We start from the raw sequence: 24,194 nt of genomic DNA on the forward strand, positions 1-24,194 counted from the left end.
TTATTAACTATTATTAACATTTAAAACAGGTTGGTCTCATCATTAGACCTTAACGGTGATAATTATTAACTATTATGAACATTTAAAACAGGTTGGTCTCATCGTTAGACCTTAACGGTGATAATTATTAACTATTATGAACATTTAAAACAGGTTGGTCTCATCATTAGACCTTAACGGTGATAATTATTAACTATTATGAACATTTAAAACAGGTTGGTCTCATCATTAGACCTTAACGGTGATAATTATTAACTATTATGAACATTTAAAACAGGTTGGTCTCATCGTTAGACCTTAACGGTGATAATTATTAACTATTATGAACATTTAAAACAGGTTGGTCTCATCATTAGACCTTAACGGTGATAATTATTAACTATTATGAACATTTAAAACAGGTTGGTCTCATCGTTAGACCTTAACGGTGATAATTATTAACTATTATGAACATTTAAAACAGGTTGGTCTCATCATTAGACCTTAACGGTGATAATTATTAACTATTATGAACATTTAAAACAGGTTGGTCTCATCGTTAGACCTTAACGGTGATAATTATTAACTATTATGAACATTTAAAACAGGTTGGTCTCATCGTTAGACCTTAACGGTGATAATTATTAACTATTATGAACATTTAAAACAGGTTGGTCTCATCGTTAGACCTTAACGGTGATAATTATTAACTATTATGAACATTTAAAACAGGTTGGTCTCATCGTTAGACCTTAACGGTGATAATTATTAACTATTATGAACATTTAAAACAGGTTGGTCTCATCGTTAGACCTTAACGGTGATAATTATTAACTATTATGAACATTCCAAAATGCTGTGAGGGCGGCCAGCCAACTGAAGACACTCTGCTGTTGCGATGACAATTGGTTTTGCTTATGGCTCACAATCACTCGCAGTGAACACAGGTATCCTGCCCCCCCCCCCCCCCCCCCCCCATGTGCAGCTCCCACCCACCACACGTCTTTTGTTTGCTAGGGAGCATCTCTAAAATGATTCCTGAATCACTCAGAAGCTTGAAGCTTCTTCCAAACACCAAGAGACATCACTCTCTGAACCTGCTCCTCCGTCAGAGTCTTCCTCACCAAGGCGCTGAAGCAAGGCTAAAGGCTAAAGGCTAAAGCCTCCATGACTTTAATTGTCTCTTTACTTGTCATTTTTGCCTCTTTTGGGTTTAGAGTGAAGCTATAATTCGGTTTTAGCTTCACAGAGCCTAAAAACAAACAGACAATAGAGCAGGAGAAAGAGCAGGACAATGTAGCATGTCCTGTAAAAAGCATGCGGGCAATCTGACTGCTATGGTCATTCGAGGTAGTAATAAAACAATGTTATAATAATATATACACACATTTAGGAAAAGTCAGGATCCTATTGGTACAGTTTTTTTTAACCAAGTTATGGCATTGCAAATTTTGAAAGCAGTCAAAATGACTGTCTTGGTAGTTCTAGTGTTAAATGTTCCCAACCATAAACATGATAAAAATACACAATTTTACTAACCTCTCTGATAATTCTTGTATGTGTTATAAAACATAGTGAGCTGAAAACAAATTAAAATAAATTAAGCCCAAGTGAAATGATCAGCAACATTTTCCTGTTACTTCTAATTGATCCCAACAGGAGAATCGAAGCGCTCCGTCTTTTGCCTTTGATGTTACGGAGTTTGGCTATTTGCACAAGCAACAAAGGCTACCCTATAAACACGTGTGATTACTGAGTAACAGAAAACAGTATGGCAAAAGGGTGGCTTAACAAGTCGGCTCACAAACAAGCACATTCATCATGCATGGCAAATACTCTGGAAAGTAAAGATGGTAACGGAGCTGCCATTTAAACAAGCGTTTTGTGTATTTTAGTGTGTAAATAGTTTTGACTAGTGATTTGAGAAATGTGGAGTCAGTCTGTCCCAAAAAACGCAGAGATGCAGAGACAGCAGTGGGTCAGTGTACGAGTCCGGAGAAGGCTGAGGCAGAGCAGGAGGGTATATTCGGTCTCCCACAGAATGTACGATACCCCCATCTGCCTATATGGGATTAAAGCACTTATATTGTCCTTCATTTTGATAAATATTCGTTCCACATTTAGTCTGTCCAACAGTGCTACCTGAGAACTGACACCTGGTAGTATTCTGGGTTTGATTCTTGCACACTGGCCAGAAGGCGAACCATACAGAGCTTTACAGAACTGATGTTTGACTGGATGGTAATCAGTCCTTTAGATCCAGGCAGGTCGAGGAAGGCTGACCGGATCCAGTGTGTCAGAAGCCCCGATGCTCGAGTTTCTGTTCAATTATTCTTAGACCTCTTTCAGAATATTCGGCCCTTCTTTCCTACAATCAAGTCCTCCTCTTGAAATAGGGTAACTGTGCCATCGTCCTTGCTGTAAGGTGATTGGTCAACTACAGCAAGGTCAACTCAGCCCTGCTCCCATGTTGAACATGCATCAGGCTCCTGTATGCAGTACAGAGGAGTCCAACAGTTCTTCAGTAGAGACAGGCCTCCTTTTTCCAGGCAGCAGCAAGTGCTTCGCTTGTTGACAGGGAGAAATCCTGCTTTGGAGCCAGCCATTTTCAGCTCAGCTATACGCTGACTGCCCCACTTTTTGTGTATTTTTCCTGATTTTCCCAGCCCCACAGAATATTCTTTACTATAGGATTATGCGAACACCGAACCAAGCAAATTAAAATGAAAGTTTCTTCTTTCATTAGAACAAAAGGAGTGTGTTCCTACCATGTTTCAGTCGGGAGTTATTGGCCGTCAGGGTCGGCAGTGAAAGTTTGGGTTTCAAAAAACGCCTATAGGACGTCACTGGCAAAGAGTTAATGGGTATAAAATCAAGCAAGGCTTTTCAGGTGAAAGTTTGGGTTTCAAAAAACGCCTATAGGACGTCACTGGCAAAGAGTTAATGGGTATAAAATCAAGCAAGGCTTTTCAGGTGAAAGTTTGGGTTTCAAAAAACGCCTATAGGACGTCACTGGCAAAGAGTTAATGGGTATAAAATCAAGCAAGGCTTTTCAGGTGAAAGTTTGGGTTTCAAAAAACGCCTATAGGACGTCACTGGCAAAGAGTTAATGGGTATAAAATCAAGCAAGGCTTTTCAGGTGAATGAGCGATGCTTGCCGACCAACCGTCATCATCCAAAACGAGTGGCTCTGAGGAAATCACAGTAGCTCTTGGTGTGTGTGTGTGTTCAGGGTCACATTGCTGCTGAAAGAGAATCTCATTACGGCGTTTACTTCAGTGAATAGGATAAACACTGTCATCCTTTCAGCTCCTATTCATTTCTGTAGATGTTTGAAAAAATGTCTCTCCTCTTATCTGTGTATCGGGGACTTTCGTTTATGATTTATGCGTTAGCCAAATGTAATAATACAAGTAATTGATGATTTTTGAGTTATGTTGCAGGCAAAACATGTTAAACGATGGAGAGAGAGATTGACAGCTGTGCTCCTGGATTTCTCTAACCTGTGTCATAGTGCAGAACAAGGTCTTGGTTGTGGTCTCCCAAGGTCATGGCTTTAAAGGTGACTGTCACCTGCATGCTCTCTCCAACCTCAAGGCTTCCAGAGCAGGGCGTCACTGAGAACGGCCTGGAACACAGGAGAACAGAATATCAGAAGGTTGCAATAAACAACATTAGAACACATGAGGGTGATTCTTTACTAATAATATCTAGCAATTTGAGTTGCTTGTGTGTGTAGCAGCATATGAGGTTTGATATTATTTTTAATATCTAATAAAAATAAACGTATTATAGGTCCTATAGTTACACAAGATCTAGATACATAGAAAACACTTCAGTACTGAGTAATTCATTTTACTGACCACATTTGACCCATTTCATCCAGTTAATGAAGCAACAACATGCATAAGGAGAAACTGCACACCAGGGTTATTATAGTTAACGAAAACTAACGAAAAAACGAAAACTAGAATTGAAAAAACATTTTCGTTAACTGAACTAAATAAAAACTAAAATTAAAAGAGAAAACTAAAACTAACTAAAACGGTATTGTCCGTTCACAAAACTAACTAAAACTAATAAAAATTAAAGACACTAATCCCTTCGTTTTCGTCTTTATCGATTTTGAAATTGATTTATTTTGCTCGAGGAGTTTTACGTGAGCCAGCGGCTCCGTCCGGCTGTTCCCGTCACTGCTCGTTGAGACTCGGGTTGGTGACGTCACTACCGACGGAAGCCGGCAGGAAACGCCGAGCGCTCCAGCCCCATGTGGGATGTGTTTATTACGACGGAGAGAAACAAGAAAGCTAACTGCGAGATTGTAGCACGTTAGCAGCTATGCTGCGGACTGTTATATATAAAATATTATATATTGTTATATATAAAATATAAATTATTTTATGTTATCTTTTGTTGAGTTGTATTATTTTATTATTTTTTAATCCTGCGTCTGACAAATAACACAAAGTATGAAAAACTAAAACTAATAAAAACTAAATTAAACAAATAAAAACAAAACTAAAACTAATAAAAACTAACAAATCCACTCCAAAAACTAACTAAAACTAACTGAATTAGAGAAAACAAATTCAAAACTAACTAAAACGAAACTATAATTAAAAATCCAAAACTATTATAACCCTGCTGCACACACAAAGAAAGAAATCAAATCAGGTGTGGCTGATATTTGATGAATATTCTCCAGGTGAAACCATCTGATTAGTTTCAACGCTGTGGAAGTTTGAGAAAGCTGGGTTTGCTGTGCACGTTAAAAGTAGGTTGTTAATACGCAACTACTGGAATGTAGTATGATGTAATATGTAAAAGTTAAACCTCTGAAGCCGAAGTAGCTCGTTCCCCTCCTACCTGGATCTACACCGTCCACATGGGGATCTGGATCAGCACCAAAAGGTTCTAGATTGTTCTTTATACACCAACCATGAAAAGTCAAAGTGAACCGGAGTTGATTCTTGAATCCATAAATGGGTTTCAATGTTAAAATGTAATATTGTTCCTGACCTCATTCTGGATCAGAGCCAGAAGACATTTTTCATTATAGTTCGTATCGTACCCCGTTATGACTGGGATGTTTGGTGAGTGAATTAAATGCAGATTTTACAAGATAGGATTTTTTTTGGAAAAGCCTCCATTATAAGCAAATAGAATAGGAAAAAAATCTGGATTTTTGTATCCAGAGGGGTATCCAGATTGCTCTCAAAATGTAATGGTTCTAAGTTAGACCAAGACCCATCTTCAGATTTTTACTCATCAAGATCCATCCAGTAGTTTTTCCGTAATTCCGCTAACAGTCAAACAAACAGAGATCCATCCATCCATCCATCCACTTTGCGGCTCACGGGAGTTGCTGGAGCCAATCCCAGCTTGCTATGGGTGAGAGGCGGAACATAACTAAACACATTTCTCACCTCTGTGTGCTTAGTGTGAACTTTGCCGTTCTGTTTCCTATGTTTCGGACTAGGTGGGTAACCTCTGCGGACGCTTTCACAGGACACTCGGGTGAGTGGAAAGTGTCACGAAAGTCTAGTATGGCCCGAGGTCCAATGGCTCGGACAGGGACCTCAAACCGCTCTCTTTCTGTCACAAAAATCAATCTGTGGTGGTAGTCCTAAAAAAGATCAAAATAAAAGGAGTGTTAAAGACTCACTCACTGAAGATCATTTAAGATAATCAGCTTTATGTCAGTCCTGAGGGACATAAGTAATTACAGCTTCACCTCCGGGGACAATGAGTGCATGTCCCAGGAGTCATCATTGACACTATAATAATACTGCAAATGGATATTCAGATATTTCCATCTGTGAACAGTGATTTTGTTTGGACGAGCCAACTGACAGCCGTGTTGCTGGAAAGTCTGAAAGCAGATCATTTTAGTAACGCAAATTTAGAAAAAGGTTACGCTTTCATTTTGCCCTTTGTTTCTCCGGTTTCACATTCACCTTCGGTGCCAGTAAAACAGCAGACAGCAGGATGATGTAACCTAATGTCCGACCTTTAACCTTCTGATGCTGATATTCTTGATCTCAAAGTGTGCATCTGTTTGCTAAAGATGAATTTATCTGAACCAGACGTTTCTCTTCCGTCTCCAGTACCTTGTTCTCCATTGGTGTGAAGTAGACGGTGAAGGTGGCAAGCATTCCTGATGCCACCTTGCTTCCATCATTTGGACCCACCACACGGAAATATTGTGAGTCCTGAAGCTCCAGATTTAACCGCCGTGGAACCTTGACAGAAAGAAAATCAGGAATGAGTCTGTGACTGCCAGGTAACTCCCGTACTTGACTCTCTCTGGAGTACAGCAGGACAGCAGGCATGTGCTCCTCGGTCATTCTTTCACACACCTTGTCATTGTTCAGTAGATGCAGCTGCAAATGAGAGGTCTGTGCAGGAGAGAAACTCTGGAAGACCAACTCAGATGGGTACGGCTGGAAAAGCGGCTGGTCCTTCATCCAGCAGAATAAGCACATGAAAGAGTATTAAAACAAGAAATAAGCGTAGCAGGTAATATCTGGCATGCCAATGAAGATAAGTGCTTTGATTCCTGTTGTTGAGGTAACACGCACACTAAGTGTGTGTTACACTTAGTGTTCTAGGTTAGGAGTACTCCTAGATATCACTTTCAACCAGTACTAAACTTACATACAGATATTATACATTATCACACTATGTGACGCCGACTTTCTCAGGCTATTGAAAACATTCATAACATCTTTCTACCCAACTCTTTGCTGTTGTTTAACAAGACATTTCATAAAAAGGTTTTGAGAAACAATTCTCATTTGTTCTCTTGGGAAAAATTCAATGAGATCAAAACCAGTTTTATTTGTTTTTAAATAAATGGCTGAAACTGGTAGCTGGTTCACGTCGAGTACCGCCACAGATGGATAGAGGTAATCCTTGAGAATCCTAAACAGATTCTTATTCTGATTTCTCTCGAGAATTAAGTCTTCTTTTGTCAAAAAGGAAAGCATATAAAGTTATGAAGGCCCTGAGCGATCACCAGATTGTCTAATATTCACCTTCATGTGGGCCATCTTGCTTGCATCATGCAGTTCCAGGATGCGGGGTGGATGCACCTCCTTGGTGTTGGCCAGGCGCTCCTCTGTAGTTTGTAAAAGCTCCTGGCTGTAAATGGATGGAGTCACCTGCAAACACAGGAGGACAGACGTGACTTATTTCTGTCCAAGTCACCACATTAACCACTGTCACTCAGATCAGGCACACATTCGCTGCAACACGAGACGACAACATGCTGAAAGACTGACGGAACGTTGTGTGGTGAATAGCTCCGCCCCCCAATCCTTGGGCACGTCTGCAGGAAGTATCTAACTGCACTTATCTGATGTCAGGAAAGCATTTTACATGACCCACACAGCAGAGAGGGATGGTGTACATAGAATATTAACCCAACTGCTGCCAGCGAGGTGTGCAATCTAACTAGAAAAGCACTTGGAGAGCGCAGACCTCCGGCAAACAGCTCAGTCTCCCTATATTGTGATTTACACCAATAAATAATTGCTCTAGATTTATTTCATCTCTATTTTTAGATTGCTTAACCATGAAAACAAACTGGATTCACGTTGATATTATCAGTTTAGAAGTTATTCACTCTTTCAGTATAAAGTCGTTCTTCTAGATCTATAGATCCAGAGCTTTTGGAGATACAACAAATCCGTTTGTCCACTACTGATTCCACAGCGTCTCGGTGAAGGCAGCAGAATCAGAGATATTACTGGAATGGTCCAAAAACAAAATCATTTTGTTGTGAAAATTTACCCCGATTTAAACTGGATATGTTAAAGACAGAACTAGAGAATACGGGACGACATAGAACAGGAGAACCTGAAAACACTGAGGAACCAGAGAGGATGCTCTGGCAGAGAACTGTCCAGAGAGGCAGCAGCTGATCAGGTGAGACGTGTAACAGGTGCGTCAGGTTCAGTTCAACGACGCCTCCGCAGCTGTGCAGGGCAGAAACCAGCCTGCAGCAACAGTCACCATAGCAACCCTCACAAATGGGTTTGATGTCATTTAAGATTGTTCCCTGACCTCATTCTGGATCAGATCCAGAAGACAGTTTGCATGATGGTTCATATCGGACCCCTTTATGACTGGGATTTCTGGTGAGTGAATTGAATGCAGATTTTACAATATTTTTTTTTTTAAAATTCTCCATTATAAGTAAATGGGAAAATCCAGATCTGATCCAGATGAAGTGGTGAGATAGAGGCCCCCATCCTGCATGCCTGTGTCAAAGTCCATAAACATCCATCAGTAATCCACCGAGATATCGAGGAACAGATTCTGAAGCTCCATTTACTGCAATGTTACCGAAAACTCCAAAGTGATCCAGAATCCAGGCTCTAATCTGTTCCTGCAAACATTCCCCACGTTTCCTGAAAATGTAATCAATATCTGTCCAGAACCTTTTGAGTTATCTTGCTAAGAGACAGACAGACAGACAGACAACACACGAATCACGGAAGTCCACGCTATTATCAATGGATTAAAAGCTCTTTAAGGTGTAAATTATAAATATTCCTCACCCGTCTCGGTGTCTCTTCCCTGACAACGAGCTTATAATTCGCTAAAGTCGACCTCTTTTTCGAGTAAAGCTGCAAAGCTGTCATTTTCAGAGAGCTTTGAACCGTCCTGCGGAAAAAGACAGAAAGAGAAGACGACGCTGTTTACGCAGTAATTACAAACGCCGCCACCAGTTGCACTAATTACGTAGTAATTAGCGTAGCGCTACGTCTATTGCGTTCATTTACGCGATGCCGACGTGTGGGATAAACAGGCAAACTAGCACAACTTTATGAATTTTATAATACAACGCATTTTAATGACGTAAAAAATATAACCCATTAAAGCTAACTGGTGGCTAAAAACAAGTTACAAACTAAAGTGCCAGACCTTGCGTGTTTAGAGCCGTCGCAGTTCGTGCACTGTGACTTGTTGCCTAGGCAACGGACTCACGGACCTCCCAATAAACTGGCTCCTGATTGGTTCACAGCTGCCGGAAAGCTTCAAGGACCGGACAGTGGAAAGTTATTGCTTGCTTGTTTAGAGCGCATTAAATGCTTTGAGTTATTCCCACTGAACAAATTGTAAATGCATAACATAGCATTGTTTTGTGTAGTTATGGGGTATTATATTTTATATTATTATATTAAGATACATGATGGATGTATTGGGGAGGACAAAGGACAGGGTGAAGTGGAGAAGGTTGGTTTGCTGTGGCGACCCCTCACAGGACAAGCAGAAAGTGCAGTAGTAGTAGTAGTAGTAGAAGTAGAAGTAATACATAACACATCAATTACAATCATTATGCTGTCCTGATGGTTAGTAATATACTGTAGTATTATAGTTCTACTGTATTCTGCACTAAGACGCTCATCGTCGTGTATCCTCTACGGGTTTATATGATCATTATACTATATTGGGTTCAAGCGCTCTTCTCTTACAGGTTTATGATGTTGAACAGCAAAATGAATTCATTCTGTTGTCCTCAGCCATGAGTCAGCACTTTGACGTGCTGCTGGGAGAGACGCCTGATTCGGTTCCGACTCCGGCTCTCTCTGCATCAGATCATTGTGCTCTTTATTCATCCGAGTCTGTTCCTGCTGATATCGACCCCTGATTCGGTTCAGACTCCGGCTCTCTCTGCATCAGATCATTGTGCTCTTTATTCATCCGAGTCTGTTCCTGCTGATATCGACCCCTGATTCGGTTCCGACTCCGGCTCTCTCTGCATCAGATCATTGTGCTGTTTATTCATCCGAGTCTGTTCCTGCTGATATCGACCCCTGATTCGGTTCAGACTCCGGCTCTCTCTGCATCAGATTATTGTGCTGTTTATTCATCCGAGTCTGTTCCTGCTGATATCGACCCCTGATTCGGTTCCGACTCCGGCTCTCTCTGCATCAGATCATTGTGCTCTTTATTCATCCGAGTCTGTTCCTGCTGATATCGACCCCTGATTCGGTTCAGACTCCGGCTCTCTCTGCATCAGATCATTGTGCTCTTTATTCATCCGAGTCTGTTCCTGCTGATATCGACCCCTGATTCGGTTCCGACTCCGTCTCTCTCTGCATCAGATCATTGTGCTGTTTATTCATCCGAGTCTGTTCCTGCTGATATCGACCCCTGATTCGGTTCAGACTCCGGCTCTCTCTGCATCAGATCATTGTGCTGTTTATTCATCCGAGTCTGTTCCTGCTGATATCGACCCCTGATTCGGTTCAGACTCCGGCTCTCTCTGCATCAGATCATTGTGCTCTTTATTCATCCGAGTCTGTTCCTGCTGATATCGACCCCTGATTCGGTTCCGACTCCGGCTCTCTCTGCATCAGATCATTGTGCTCTTTATTCATCCGAGTCTGTTCCTGCTGATATCGACCCCTGATTCGGTTCAGACTCCGGCTCTCTCTGCATCAGATCATTGTGCTCTTTATTCATCCGAGTCTGTTCCTGCTGATATCGACCCCTGATTCGGTTCCGACTCCGGCTCTCTCTGCATCAGATCATTGTGCTCTTTATTCATCCGAGTCTGTTCCTGCTGATATCGACCCCTGATTCGGTTCCGACTCCGGCTCTCTCTGCATCAGATCATTGTGCTGTTTATTCATCTGAGTCTGTTCCTGCTGATATCGACCCCTGATTCGGTTCCGACTCCGGCTCTCTCTGCATCAGATCATTGTGCTCTTTATTCATCCGAGTCTGTTCCTGCTGATATCGACCCCTGATTCGGTTCCGACTCCGGCTCTCTCTGCATCAGATCATTGTGCTCTTTATTCATCCGAGTCTGTTCCTGCTGATATCGACCCCTGATTCGGTTCCGACTCCGGCTCTCTCTGCATCAGATCATTGTGCTCTTTATTCATCCGAGTCTGTTCCTGCTGATATCGACCCCTGATTCGGTTCCGACTCCGGCTCTCTCTGCATCAGATCATTGTGCTGTTTATTCATCCGAGTCTGTTCCTGCTGATATCGACCCCTGATTCGGTTCAGACTCCGGCTCTCTCTGCATCAGATCATTGTGCTCTTTATTCATCCGAGTCTGTTCCTGCTGATATCGACCCCTGATTCGGTTCCGACTCCGTCTCTCTCTGCATCAGATCATTGTGCTGTTTATTCATCCGAGTCTGTTCCTGCTGATATCGACCCCTGATTCGGTTCCGACTCCGGCTCTCTCTGCATCAGATCATTGTGCTGTTTATTCATCCGAGTCTGTTCCTGCTGATATCGACCCCTGATTCGGTTCCGACTCCGGCTCTCTCTGCATCAGATCATTGTGCTCTTTATTCATCCGAGTCTGTTCCTGCTGATATCGACCCCTGATTCGGTTCCGACTCCGGCTCTCTCTGCATCAGATCATTGTGCTCTTTATTCATCCGAGTCTGTTCCTGCTGATATCGACCCCTGATTTGGTTCCGACTCCGGCTCTCTCTGCATCAGATCATTGTGCTGTTTATTCATCCGAGTCTGTTCCTGCTGATATCGACCCCTGATTCGGTTCCGACTCCGGCTCTCTCTGCATCAGATCATTGTGCTCTTTATTCATCCGAGTCTGTTCCTGCTGATATCGACCCCTGATTCGGTTCCGACTCCGGCTCTCTCTGCATCAGATCATTGTGCTCTTTATTCATCCGAGTCTGTTCCTGCTGATATCGACCCCTGATTCGGTTCAGACTCCGGCTCTCTCTGCATCAGATCATTGTGCTCTTTATTCATCCGAGTCTGTTCCTGCTGATATCGACCCCTGATTCGGTTCCGACTCCGGCTCTCTCTGCATCAGATCATTGTGCTGTTTATTCATCTGAGTCTGTTCCTGCTGATATCGACCCCTGATTCGGTTCCGACTCCGGCTCTCTCTGCATCAGATCATTGTGCTCTTTATTCATCCGAGTCTGTTCCTGCTGATATCGACCCCTGATTCGGTTCCGACTCCGGCTCTCTCTGCATCAGATCATTGTGCTCTTTATTCATCCGAGTCTGTTCCTGCTGATATCGACCCCTGATTCGGTTCCGACTCCGGCTCTCTCTGCATCAGATCATTGTGCTCTTTATTCATCCGAGTCTGTTCCTGCTGATATCGACCCCTGATTCGGTTCCGACTCCGGCTCTCTCTGCATCAGATCATTGTGCTGTTTATTCATCCGAGTCTGTTCCTGCTGATATCGACCCCTGATTCGGTTCAGACTCCGGCTCTCTCTGCATCAGATCATTGTGCTCTTTATTCATCCGAGTCTGTTCCTGCTGATATCGACCCCTGATTCGGTTCCGACTCCGTCTCTCTCTGCATCAGATCATTGTGCTGTTTATTCATCCGAGTCTGTTCCTGCTGATATCGACCCCTGATTCGGTTCCGACTCCGGCTCTCTCTGCATCAGATCATTGTGCTGTTTATTCATCCGAGTCTGTTCCTGCTGATTCTCTTTGTTCTTGTTGCCCTCTCGTTTTTTCCACCCTCTGTTCTCAGCACTAACTCTCTCTGAACGCACCAGTGAGCTGACCATCCGTCCAGAAAAGAGGACTTAGAACATTTCAATGGGACGGGCTGTGCGCATAAAGCTCCGACCCTTTGTCCCGTGCGGAATGACGTCACAGCACAGCATCGGCTCCTCCCGTGCCGTGTCAGGCTGAACAGCCCATTACCGGGAACTCTGCCTGAGAAAGGTCTGTCAGAAACGTCAGCTGCGTTACTATTCGGTTGATCTTCATCGGGAATGGACGCGGCGTCCTCCTCCTCCTCCTCCTCCGCGCAGCGCAGGTAAGACCCGTGAAGCTGGACGTGAGGAGAAGTCCAGTCACAGAAGTGTTTAATTAAAGCATAGCGCGTCTGTTACTGTTATAGAATACATCTAGTAATGGAAGGACGCCGCTAATTACAGCAGCCTGGGTGGCTTTATTCTGGGGATTAGTGAAAGCTGCGAGGCGGAATCATCCGGCTCGGCTACAGGTGGCGTCGGAGCCCTCTTCCTCCCACTACAACCAGGCAGCGTGGCCCAATGTCACAAATGAAGACTTTAACGTGTTGGAGATTCGGGCTCGGTTGTAAATGTCCATCATTCATGTAGTTCGGGTCTGTGGGGCTCGCTGTGGATGCAGCTCAGTGACTGCAGGGTCCCGTGTGGTGTGTAAAGGATCCCTATTTACAGTGAGTACACACACCGTGTACTTCATGGGTCATGACCCCAGGCTAATATGATAATTGTCACTTTGATCCTTCATTCCAACAAGAACACGTCAAATTGTAATATTAATATAATAAGAAGAAAAAAAGGAAATGTTTGCAGACTGTGTTTGTCCTCCTTCCTGGGCTGACATCTATCAGGTGTGTGTGTGTGTGTGTGTGTGTGTGTGTGTGTGTGGTTCTTTCATTTTGCTGCATGTCAAAACTTCCCCGACATGAGTGAGCTGCAAAGCCGTGATCTTCAGCTGAACGCCGTAGTTCCTCTGCAGATCACCTCTTTGCTCATTATTAACTCTGACATGTCACAAAACACCATTTAGAGTTTTCACTGGTGAACCTGAACAGGCAAACTCTGCACAGACAAGAACCGAACCCAGAACCTTTCTGCTGTGAGGCGACAGCGCTACCCGCTGTGCCACCCTGCCATGATCACGTTAATGTTTAGTAGGATCCAACTTGTTCAGGTCCATTCTGCAGGGGGACACACTTGGAGCAAATATTTAACCCTTCAAAGCCCGCCCCATGAAGTAATCGTCAGAACACTCTCATATTTGGAAAATAAGGTCTTAAAGGTCCCATATTATGAAAAACTCACTTTTCCCATGTTTCTACACTTTTATGGTGATTTTGGGTCCTTATCAACACAAAACAGCAAAATAAACCATCCAGTGAATCCTGCGTAGTTTGGGTAGGTCTGTAATCACCTCCTGAAACACGTCTGGAAAGAATCCCTCTCTGTGTCTGCATTCTCTTCACCGTCATGGTGACGAGGCAGCTGAGCCAAAAGGTGAAGCTCTCCATTTGCTGGTCGATCTCCGTTCCTATACCCTCACCTGTGGTCACGAGCTTTGGGTAGTGCATTTTGAGTTCTAGAACTAAACAAGTGTTTTAGATTCCAAGCGATACCTCTTCAAAACTTACATTTAAATCCAGCTCCTTCTGATCCAACCTTCGGGGACTGGTCGCTGGATGAGGACACATCATCACAAGACTTTGTCCCTCAGCTGGCCTGGGAACGCCTTGGGACCCCCCTCACCCCTGGGTGAGGGGGGTGTCTGGGGAACGGGAAGCCTGGAGATCCCTGCTCAGACCACTTCCTCCACGGCTCAGTTCAGGAGAAGCATACGAAGATGGGTGGATGGATGGATGGATGAATGGATGGATCAACAGAAGCTTGTAGAACACATGGATTTCTTGGAATTCTTCCTTCCTCTCGAAGCACTACCAATATTTTCTTGTGATATTGCACGGTGGTGCAGAGGGTAGCGCTGTTGCAAGACGATCTTGGTTTCGTTGCCACCTGGGACAATTTTGTGAGTCATTTGTATGTTCTCCTTGTGGGTTCTCTCTGGGTTCTCTGGCTTCTTCCCACCTCACACCACACAACTCGGGTGCGTTGGACACACGTTGACTGTGGCCGCGACGGTGAGCGTCTCACTGTCGTCTACGGACACTTATATTGGTGAATGGAAATGCACATGTATTCAAATGGGTTCTTTTTCTCCTTTTATACGCACTACTTCCGCGTTTCAGTATTTTTACTGTGTACCTTTGCTGCCCGTGTTAGGAGTGGTTTTTATCGATGTAATATTTTATTGTATCATTATTTCATTTCATTCCTGTGTCATTCTGATAAGGACACGGCTCAGGTGAATATTCCACTAAGACTCGTGATGTGAGTCCAGAGGTTTCCACATCACTGAATGCACACACGAGGGCAATGGCCCTCACGAGATCTATCTGAACAAAAGCAGTTTTCATTTTTTTTACTTAGCTAAAGCAAACAATGGAGCCAACCTGTTGCTATACTTCTGCAATGTAATTGTTACGCAATTTGTAACTTCAAAGACTAATTACAAGTCAAATGTGTGACTATGGGATGAATGAGTCTTTGCTCATTGGAACGGCTCCTATTAGATTGTGTAGATTGCTTCTTTCTCATTCAGAGAGACTGGTTTAGGAACATTTGACTGGGAGTGGGGTTCGGCTATAGCTCAGAGCCAGGACAGAGAGTGGGAATAGTGCCAAGGGCGGAGAGAGCTGAAGCGCTTCCTCCCTTTCCCTTATCTTCAAACAAACATAAAAACCTTTAAAACCCAAGGTCACCCAAGAGAACCGACACAATAATGGTTTAGTACCTTGGCATTCATTATAACACTTTTCCTTTCGGTTACTTTTGTCGATACAGTATTTGTGAACAGTGAGGTCCATGTGACACAGATTGAGAATGTTATGCGTGTCATGGCTTTGTTTACTATCAGATTGTGTGCTGCTGTGACGACTATTAATTCTAAACACGAGACTAATGTGGCTTCGTATTAATGCCGTTTATTCAGGGGAGATAATGAAAAGGACAACTAATTGAGATAATGTTCATAAAGGTCTGCAACGTATTTATCGTTACCAGTGCCCGACACACGGTATGCTCTTCTTTTTGCGTTCAGATACAGTTATGAAGAGTACGAGGAGACGGCTCGCTGGCTGCTGGATCACGCAGATCAGCGTCCTGACGTGGCCATCATCTGTGGCTCAGGTCTCGGCAATCTCGCTGACTTGCTGAGCGACAAGACTGTCTTCCCCTATAAGGACATTCCCCATTTTCCCATCAGCACTGGTAATCTGCCTCTGGTAATGTTATTCCATGTGAATGTGTTTGTTGGAAACTGCACTTAGTGTGTGTGCTGTGCAGTCCCAGGCCACGCGGGTCAGTTGGTGTTTGGGAAGCTGCAGGGCCGTGACTGCGTCTGCATGCAGGGACGGTTCCACTTCTACGAGAGCAGCAACATCAGCATGGTGAGCTGCAGAACCTGGCACATGAAATCCTGCTAAGAGTCCAAATAGGATGGAAACGGAGGAGCAACACTGCAGTTACACAGTTGTGTATCTTGCAAATTAGGATGATTACATGTTTTTTTTCCTCTTCGACTTGCCGACTTTATTATTCTTTACAAATTCATTCAGCTAATTCGATGATTCGACTGATGGAACGACCCTCATCTGAATGTAGGTGCAGACTCCGATCCACTTGTCATCTAAATTGATTTGTCAGCATCTTACTGTTTTGGTATAACTAATGCCAACTTGTTTCTGCATTGTGAAAACTTGCTGATGCAAACGATATACTATCCACTGGATACCGCACGTCTCCTGATGCTGACTGGTTGTACTCTGACTTTGTCCCTGACTTTGAGACAATCACTCACAGCTTCTGTTATGTGGGCCGAGTCTATACAAGACATTCATTCATTTTGTGTGTATTCATGTTCCAGTAAAATCCTCTCATAACCTATTTTATTACACACAAGGAAATGAGAATCACTTTTATTGTGAACCAACTTTAAAAGCAAACTGAATTTTCATACACTGAAGATTAACATGTCCTTTAAGAGAAACTGACTGTAAGAAACAATCAAGTTATTTAAATGTCATGTCTAGTCAGTATCGAAAGCTAAATAATTCACAACTCACAGTGTGTTGGGTTAGCTGCTACAGAATTTTGATAACTCCCGGTGTATTTCCGTGTTAACGTTGGGTGGCCTCTGGCATTCATAAAATCTGTAGAAATTATCCCAATGAATCAAAGTTCACTTTCAGAATTCAGACATAGAGCAATGAGAAACCAGACGCACCAGATCTTCTTGTCCCGTGAGGGGTCGCCACAGCAAACCAACCTTCTCCACTTCACCCTGTCCTTTGCATCGTCCTCCCCAACACCAGCCACTCTCATGTCCTCCCTCACTATGTCCATGTATCTTCTCCTGGGTCGTCCTCTAGCCCTGTCCTTTGCATCGTCCCTCCCAACACCAGCCACTCTCATGTCCTCCCTCACTACGTCCATGTATCTTCTCCTGGGTCGTCCTCTAGCCCTGTCCTTTGCATCGTCCCTCCCAACACCAGCCACTCTCATGTCCTCCCTCACTACGTCCATGTATCTTCTCCTGGGTCGACCTCTAGTCCTGTCCTTTGCATCGTCCTCCCCAACACCAGCCACTCTCATGTCCTCCCTCACTACGTCCATGTCTCTTCTCCTGGGTCGTCCTCTAGTCCTGTTCCCTGGCAGTTCCGTCCTCAGCATCCTTCTACCGATATAGTCCCTGTCTCTCCTCTGGACATGTCCAAACCATCAAAGTCTGGTCTCTCTGACCTCGTCTCCAAAACGTCTAACCTTCACTGTCCCTCTTATTGTCTCATTTCTAATCCTGTCCAACCTGGTCACTCCCAAGGAGAACCTCAGCATCTTCATCTCCTCCACTTCTAGCTCCGCCTCCTGTCTTTTCCTCAGAGCCACTGTCTCTAAGCCGTCCATCATGGCTGTCCTCACCACTGTCTCTAAGCCGTCCATCATGGCTGTCCTCACCACTGTCTTGTAGACCTGTCCCTTCGTCCTATCACAGAACACACCTGATACTTTCCTCCACCCGTTCCAGCCTGCCTGCACACGGTTCTTCACCTCCTTTCCACATTCTCTCCATCACTCTGCTCTGTTGACCCGAGGTACCTGAAGTCCTCTACCTTTTATCGTCTATTCCTTGTAACCTCACTGTCCCGCCTGGGACCTTCTCATTTACACACATGTACTCTGTTTTACTCCTGCTCACCTTCATTCCTCTCTTTTCTAGAGCAGACCTCCACTTCTCTAGATTCTCCTCTACCTGCTCCCTGCTCCCACTGCAGATCACAATGTCATCTGCAAACATCATATTCAGAGGAGCTTCCTGTCTCACCTCATCTGTTAGTCTATCCATCACCATGGCAAGCAAAAAGGGGCTAAGCGCTGATCCCTGGTGCATCCCACCTCTACACTAAACTCCCGCTACTCCGACTGCACACTTCACTGCTCCCATACATGTCCTGAACTACTCTGACATACTTCTCTGCCACTCCAGACTCCCTCATGCAGTACCACAGTTCCTCTCAGGTACCCTGTCATAGGCTTTCTCTAGATCTACAAAGACTCTCTGTTTACTCTCTTCTGTCCTCTCAATGTCCCACTTCTTCTTAGCTAACCTCTTTTCCTGTATACACTTCTGCACTTCCTGGTTCCACCACCAGGTCTCCTTATCTCCTTTCCTTCCAGAAGACACACCCATTACTCTCCTACCTGTCTCCCTGATCACCTGAGCTGTTGTTTTCCAGTCTTCTGGAAGCCTCTCTTGTCCACCCAGAGCCTGTCTCACCTCTTATGGACATGTCCCAGACATGCAGACTCCAACAAGGACGTTTACTATTAAGGAAACTGGAGTCTATTCTTTATGAAGAAACTGTCCCTTCCAAGCATATTTAACTTCTCTGTTGTTTCATCCATCCATCCATCTCCAATCTGTAATGTTTCAATATGAATCCAAGCAGCCCAAGCATGGCCACGTCTCTCTGACGCGTACCGTGTTTGTCACACCAGGTGACGTTCCCTGTGCGGATCTTCTTCCTGCTCGGCGTGAAGACTCTGATTGTGACCAATGCCGCAGGGGCGCTCAACGACAGCTACAACACTGGCGACATCATGACCATTAAAGATCACATCAACCTGCCTGGTTTTGCTGGGGTGAACTCGCTGTGTGGGCAGAATGATGATAGGTACAGGCGTGAAGGAGGACTCTGGAGGCACAATCTGTGTCTGGGCAATATCTGCGTCTCACGGACTTGTGCTGTGCTGTATTTGTGTCACGCTTCCCCAGGTTTGGAGTGCGTTTCCCTTCCATGTCGGATGCTTATGACAGCGACTTGAGGGCTCTGGTCAAACAGGCGGCAGAGGAGCTTGGTTTTGAGAGCGTGCTGCGTGAAGGAGTTTACTGCATGGTGGCTGGACCGACGTACGAGACCGTCGCAGAGTGCAAAATCTTGCAGCTGCTGGGGGCTGACGCTGTTGGTTAGTACCACTCACACTCATTCTAAAGTGCATCTTAACTATTAAATAAATAGGACGTGTTTACGAGGGGTGAATATGAACGCGCTATTTGGATCAACCAGCTCTTGATTGCCCCCTGGAATTCAAACTGCCACCTGCCAATAGAGTGATGTAGTTGTGGGCTAAAACGGCAGAGGCATAGGCAGTTTAAGGTTCAGGATTCGGGATTGCTCCTCCATGACAGCTTTGTCAGGCACTGAGAGCTTGATTGGTGCTGCTGTTTTTTAATCTCATGATCTTATTGGACCTAGCACCTTACGCGACTTTGCAGAGTGTTGGAGCTGCAAGTTACCAAGATTTTTGTCTTTAAAGATTTTTGTCAATAGCTCCTTGTTTTGTTTCACAGAAAACTTTAGTTTCATCAGGAGCAATTCTCATAAAAAAAAGGGGGGGGGGGGGGGGGGACCGACCCAATGAGCAACCTGGTCTTGTTATTGCTTCTTATACTTTACTTGGTATACATTTTTTCTCAGCATTAAAGCTAAACTAGAAAAGCACAGACCTCCCCGAAGCAGCTCGGATCTACACCGTTGTTAGAGATAAAGTCTCTATCATTGTTGTATTAATTTTCAAACGCACCGAAATGAAACAGGCGGACACCAGGCTTCCATTTTCTCTCACGCAGCCCAGACCGACTGGTCTGGTGCATCTTCCTCAACCAACTCTTTCCGCTTTCCGGAACAAGTTTCTTTATAAAGTTCATGGCTCCACCTCTTGACCTAGTGACATCACGATACCTTCAGGGCGCACAACATCGCTGCCCACCAGATGGGGCTGTTCTTTACCTAACAGTTACATTAAATAATTGAAAATATGCAAATGACCCTATCAACCGTCCACATGGTGATCTGGATCAGCACCAGGAGGTTCTAGATTGTTCTTGGTATCTTTATACACCAACCATGAAAAGACAAAGTGAATCAGAGTTGATGTTTTAACTGGTTTTTGAATCCATAAATGGTTTTAATGTTTAAATGTAATATTTGTTCCTGACCTCATTCTGGATTAGATCCAGAAGACATGTTTCATGGTAGTTCATAGCGGACCACCTTGGGGGAATTTCTTTCACATTTGTTGCTTTGGACATGCTACCTTCCCAAATAGACAAAATGATCAAGTGTGGCATTAATGTTGGACTTCTGTCCTGTCTGCCTTGAATTGTTCAGATTTTCTGTGCTGCCCTGCTGAAGATTTGCATTTGTCCTGAAAACCTGTACAAACATGTGAGCCCATGTTTTAAAAATCTTTTTTTCCCCTCATTTCTCTGAATCAATTCTCAGACTGTTCTCACACTGTCAGGCAACAGTAATCCTCCATCCAAGGGGATTGGATTCAAGTGAAGTGATTACATCATGTGATGCAGCTCGCTGTCAGTTCTCTGAGTCTGAGTGAATCTTGTCTGTCGCTGGGAATCATTCCTCATCACTCGTCCGTGTCAATGTAGTGATCATTTCCATTCATCAGGACCTGCATTAATTAGCTCAATTAGCACAGTCTTCAACACATACACATTTTACACGGTTCTTCGCAGACATGTATGTAAATCTTTGTTTTGTGAGGCAGTAAATCGCAGGCAGGCCTCTTTAATGTCTGTGCGCGGGACTGCAATGATCGGCATCTGAAACAGAGTTCTCCCCCCTCGCCAGGTATGAGCACCGTTCCAGAGGTTGTGGTGGCCTCTCACTGTGGCTTGCGAGTGCTGGGTCTGTCGCTCATCACCAATAAGGTCGTGAAAGATTATGACAGCGGTGAGAAGGTAAACCACGACGAAGTGCTGAGGACCACTCAGCGTCGAACACAGGACCTGCAGAAGCTCGTCAGCACCCTGATCACGAGGATTTAACGCCATCGGAAAGCCGCCGCCGACAGCATGATGTCATTTATTGGTGACTGATTAGACTTTGGAATCATGGGAAACAAAAGGATTTGCAGATGGTGAGCGGGCGTGGATGAGAGCTTAATGTTTATCGAATTGACTGATGTGTTCGGTGGTTCTGAACATTTATAAGGAGCTTCACACGAAATGGGGATCTGTTTGTTCTTTATGTGTTGTTAAAAACACAGCATATATTTGGCTATAAATCAAAGTGGGCTTATTGCACCACATGCATGTAGAGTGTTACATTGCACAGTGGCCAAATTAGATCTGAAGATTAAAACATCACATTTGATCTAATGCTTACTTGAATTTGCTTCTGTCTAAAAGTGGAACGATGCCACCTTCAACAATGAACTTGTAGATCAGTAGATGTATAATAATAATAAAAAGGAAGAACCAAAAGTAAATGTAAAGTGAAAAGACGAGAAAGAAGAGCAGATCAAGCAGTCATCCTATATGGAGGGTTTTTCTGCATCTGAGAACACAGCACTGTAATATCAGGGAGGGCTATAATAATGAAAACTAGGCCTGCAGCTTTTAATCTTGTCCTGCTGATCTGGAACCTGCTGTCAGGTTTCCTTGACCATCTCATTCATTAGAGCTGGAAAGCATGGATCACCCTTAGCATCAGGATGATAATGGGGGTCTTAAAGGGGAAGTCTACTGTGAATGAGGCACCAGTTAAACGTCAGATCTGCTGCTGGCGCACCCGACAAAATAAAGAAAATATTCTCACTAATATCTGATTCGTGTTTTTATACCATGAACTGATTAACAACTAAATATTCTCATCTGAGTCACAATTATTGTATCTGGTGTTCAGCTCAGAATGTAACTCACAAGATACATACCATAACATGACAAATACAATATTACAATGTTTTTATTTTATTATGGACAGTGTGTGTGTGTGTGTGGTCTGTGCCTTTTCATATCACTTGAGTCCATTTACAGTGTTCACATTTGAGTAATTTCCATGATTTAATTTCACCTCGGATTTATCTGGTGAGCATCAGTATAAAGGAATGAAACATGTTCTGATTTGCATATTTCTGTTGAACCACACCTCCCAGCCACTCACACACACACACACACACACACACACTCATTAACACTCTGTCTACGCTCAACTTGCTTTTCTCGGCCCTTCACTTTAAACGCACCTCAGATTGATGAAAACGGCACGAGATCGAGAGGAAGTGGAAACGAATTTTCTGTGCCGCGCTCCCTCCTCTTTTATAATTCACCTACACACAGCATGTCGAGCTGGAGCTGAAATATTCATACAAAACAAAGCAACACAAACACAACACTCATTCTGGGCTGGATTACAGGTCGACACGTCTGCACGGATGCTTTCGTCTCATCTTCACAGCGAGCGGTGAGACGTCTGTGACGACGTATGCAAATAGCCGGCTGGTGGTGAGCAGGGCAAGGAGGATGACGGCTGATGAAAGCTCAGCGGCAGTCCCTGCGAGCTGTAATGGAGTGTTGATCTATCTATTGTCGCCGTGCCAACTGAACTATTGATTATCATCGGGTGAAAAAAACTAGCTGTGGGAATAAGGAGGGGAAAGCTCACATTCTGAAACACTGTCATGCACGTCTTCTCTGCCACACACACAAGCTGCTCTCGTGCACTGTCATGCACGTCTTCTCTGCCACACACACAAGCTGCTCTCGTGCACTGTCATGCACGTCTTCTCTGCCACACACACAAGCTGCTCTCGTGCACTGTCATGCACGTCTTCTCTGCCACACACACAAGCTGCTCTCGTGCACTGTCATGCAGTCTGCGAGACAGCGTTGCTCCCGTGGGGATGTCTCTGCTGGCGTTCACGCACTGCTTCCAGAGGGAGGTGGCTGCCAGCCGCGTGTCAGCACCGTCCCAGCGTGGCGGCTGGATCTGGAGACTCACCGATGCACCGCTGAGGAGATGTGACAGGCCACATCTCTACAGCGCAGGCAGGAGGGTCGGTCTTCTTAATTATGCTTTTTGCACTGTGCTGATCTCAATGAGCTCTGAGGACAATGTAAAGTATATTTACTCTAACACATTCGGACCTGGACCAAACCTGAGCTCCGTCTCATGGAACTCTGTCCAGCATCATCCTTCATCCTGCTGACAACAAAAGAAGGCATGAGACTGGCCATTCCAGGTTTGGGAGGATTCGCTCCCTCAAATGGAGGAGTTCCAGGAAAGAAGAGAATGAGAGCTTGATAGATGGACCAGGTCGGCATCTGCCTGATCTCTAACTAATCCAGTTCATTTCTCACCGCTTATTCCGCTATCGGGTCGCGGGCCAAGCTGGAGCCAATCCCAGCAGTCAATGGGCGAGAGGCGGGGGACACCCTGGACAAGCCGCCAGTTCATCGCAGGGCAACACAGAGACATACAACCAGCCACACACACACTCACACCTACGGTCAATTTAGCGTCACCAATCAGCCTAGGCAGCATGTCTTTGGTGGTGGGAGGAAGCCGGAGAACCCGGAGAGGACCCACGCACGCACGGGGAGAACACGCAAACTCCTCACAGAATGGCCACAAGCCGGAGACGAACCTGCGACCATCTCGCTGTGAGGCAACAGTGCTTACCACTGCGCCACCGAGCCGCCCCTAACTAATCCAGTTCTTGCCTTGTCTTCAGTCTCTGTCCCCTGGCCTGGCCACTTGAGGGCGCTTGTCTTTGCTGCAGGCATCCTGGCCAACCCCCTGTGACGGATCGGCCAATGCTCCCAGCCTCTCGAAAAGTGTGGGCTGAAGACGCCACCCTCCACCTCCTGCATCGAGTCCTCTCACTTGGATCTGAAAAGTAGTCGAGCCCCTCCTCCTGAAAGAGAAGCTGACAGACAGGTAGACTCAAACCTTGTTCCACTGGATCACTGATTACTTCACAAATAGGCCACATCAGAGCTAACAACCAGCAGCACAGGCGTGCCACAGGGAACTGTTTTAAGCCACTTCCCTTTTACTCTAAACAGAGCAGACTTCCAGTTCAGCTCAGACCTGTGGATGATTATGGTGTCAATGAAGCCCACAGAAGGACAAGACTCCACCCACTGCCAGAGGGGGTGAAGGTCGCCCTGAACAATAAATTGAACTGGTCAGCACCATTCTGGCTCTGATGTGGTTGGGCTGGCGTTAGTGGTGGCAGAAGTCATAGGTGATGTCGGCCACCCTCTGCCCGCCACCGTCACATCACAGAGGAGCTCCT

General features: G+C 44.8%; 2 protein-coding genes across 2 annotated transcripts in view; one reads left to right on the forward strand and one right to left on the reverse strand.

Moving 5' to 3' along the window:
- hydin (HYDIN axonemal central pair apparatus protein) overlaps positions 1 to 8,627 on the reverse strand; it is a 68,044-nt gene extending 59,417 nt beyond the window's left edge. Inside the window, 6 exon segments of the mRNA XM_068738988.1 lie at positions 3,483 to 3,607; positions 5,406 to 5,605; positions 6,090 to 6,221; positions 6,339 to 6,440; positions 7,017 to 7,142; positions 8,544 to 8,627. Of these exon segments, the coding sequence (XP_068595089.1) occupies positions 3,483 to 3,607; positions 5,406 to 5,605; positions 6,090 to 6,221; positions 6,339 to 6,440; positions 7,017 to 7,142; positions 8,544 to 8,627 (769 nt within the window).
- A 6,268-nt stretch (positions 8,628 to 14,895) lies between these two features.
- pnp6 (purine nucleoside phosphorylase 6) lies at positions 14,896 to 20,940 on the forward strand. Its single transcript, XM_068739312.1, has 6 exons — positions 14,896 to 14,915; positions 15,643 to 15,806; positions 15,882 to 15,985; positions 18,591 to 18,766; positions 18,868 to 19,058; positions 20,744 to 20,940. Exons 1-6 carry the CDS (start codon positions 14,896 to 14,898, stop codon positions 20,938 to 20,940), a joined length of 852 nt encoding a protein of 283 aa, XP_068595413.1.
- Positions 20,941 to 24,194: the final 3,254 nt, after the last annotated feature.

Source organism: Brachionichthys hirsutus, chromosome 5 (assembly GCF_040956055.1).
Source record: "Brachionichthys hirsutus isolate HB-005 chromosome 5, CSIRO-AGI_Bhir_v1, whole genome shotgun sequence".
Lineage (NCBI taxonomy): Eukaryota > Metazoa > Chordata > Actinopteri > Lophiiformes > Brachionichthyidae > Brachionichthys > Brachionichthys hirsutus.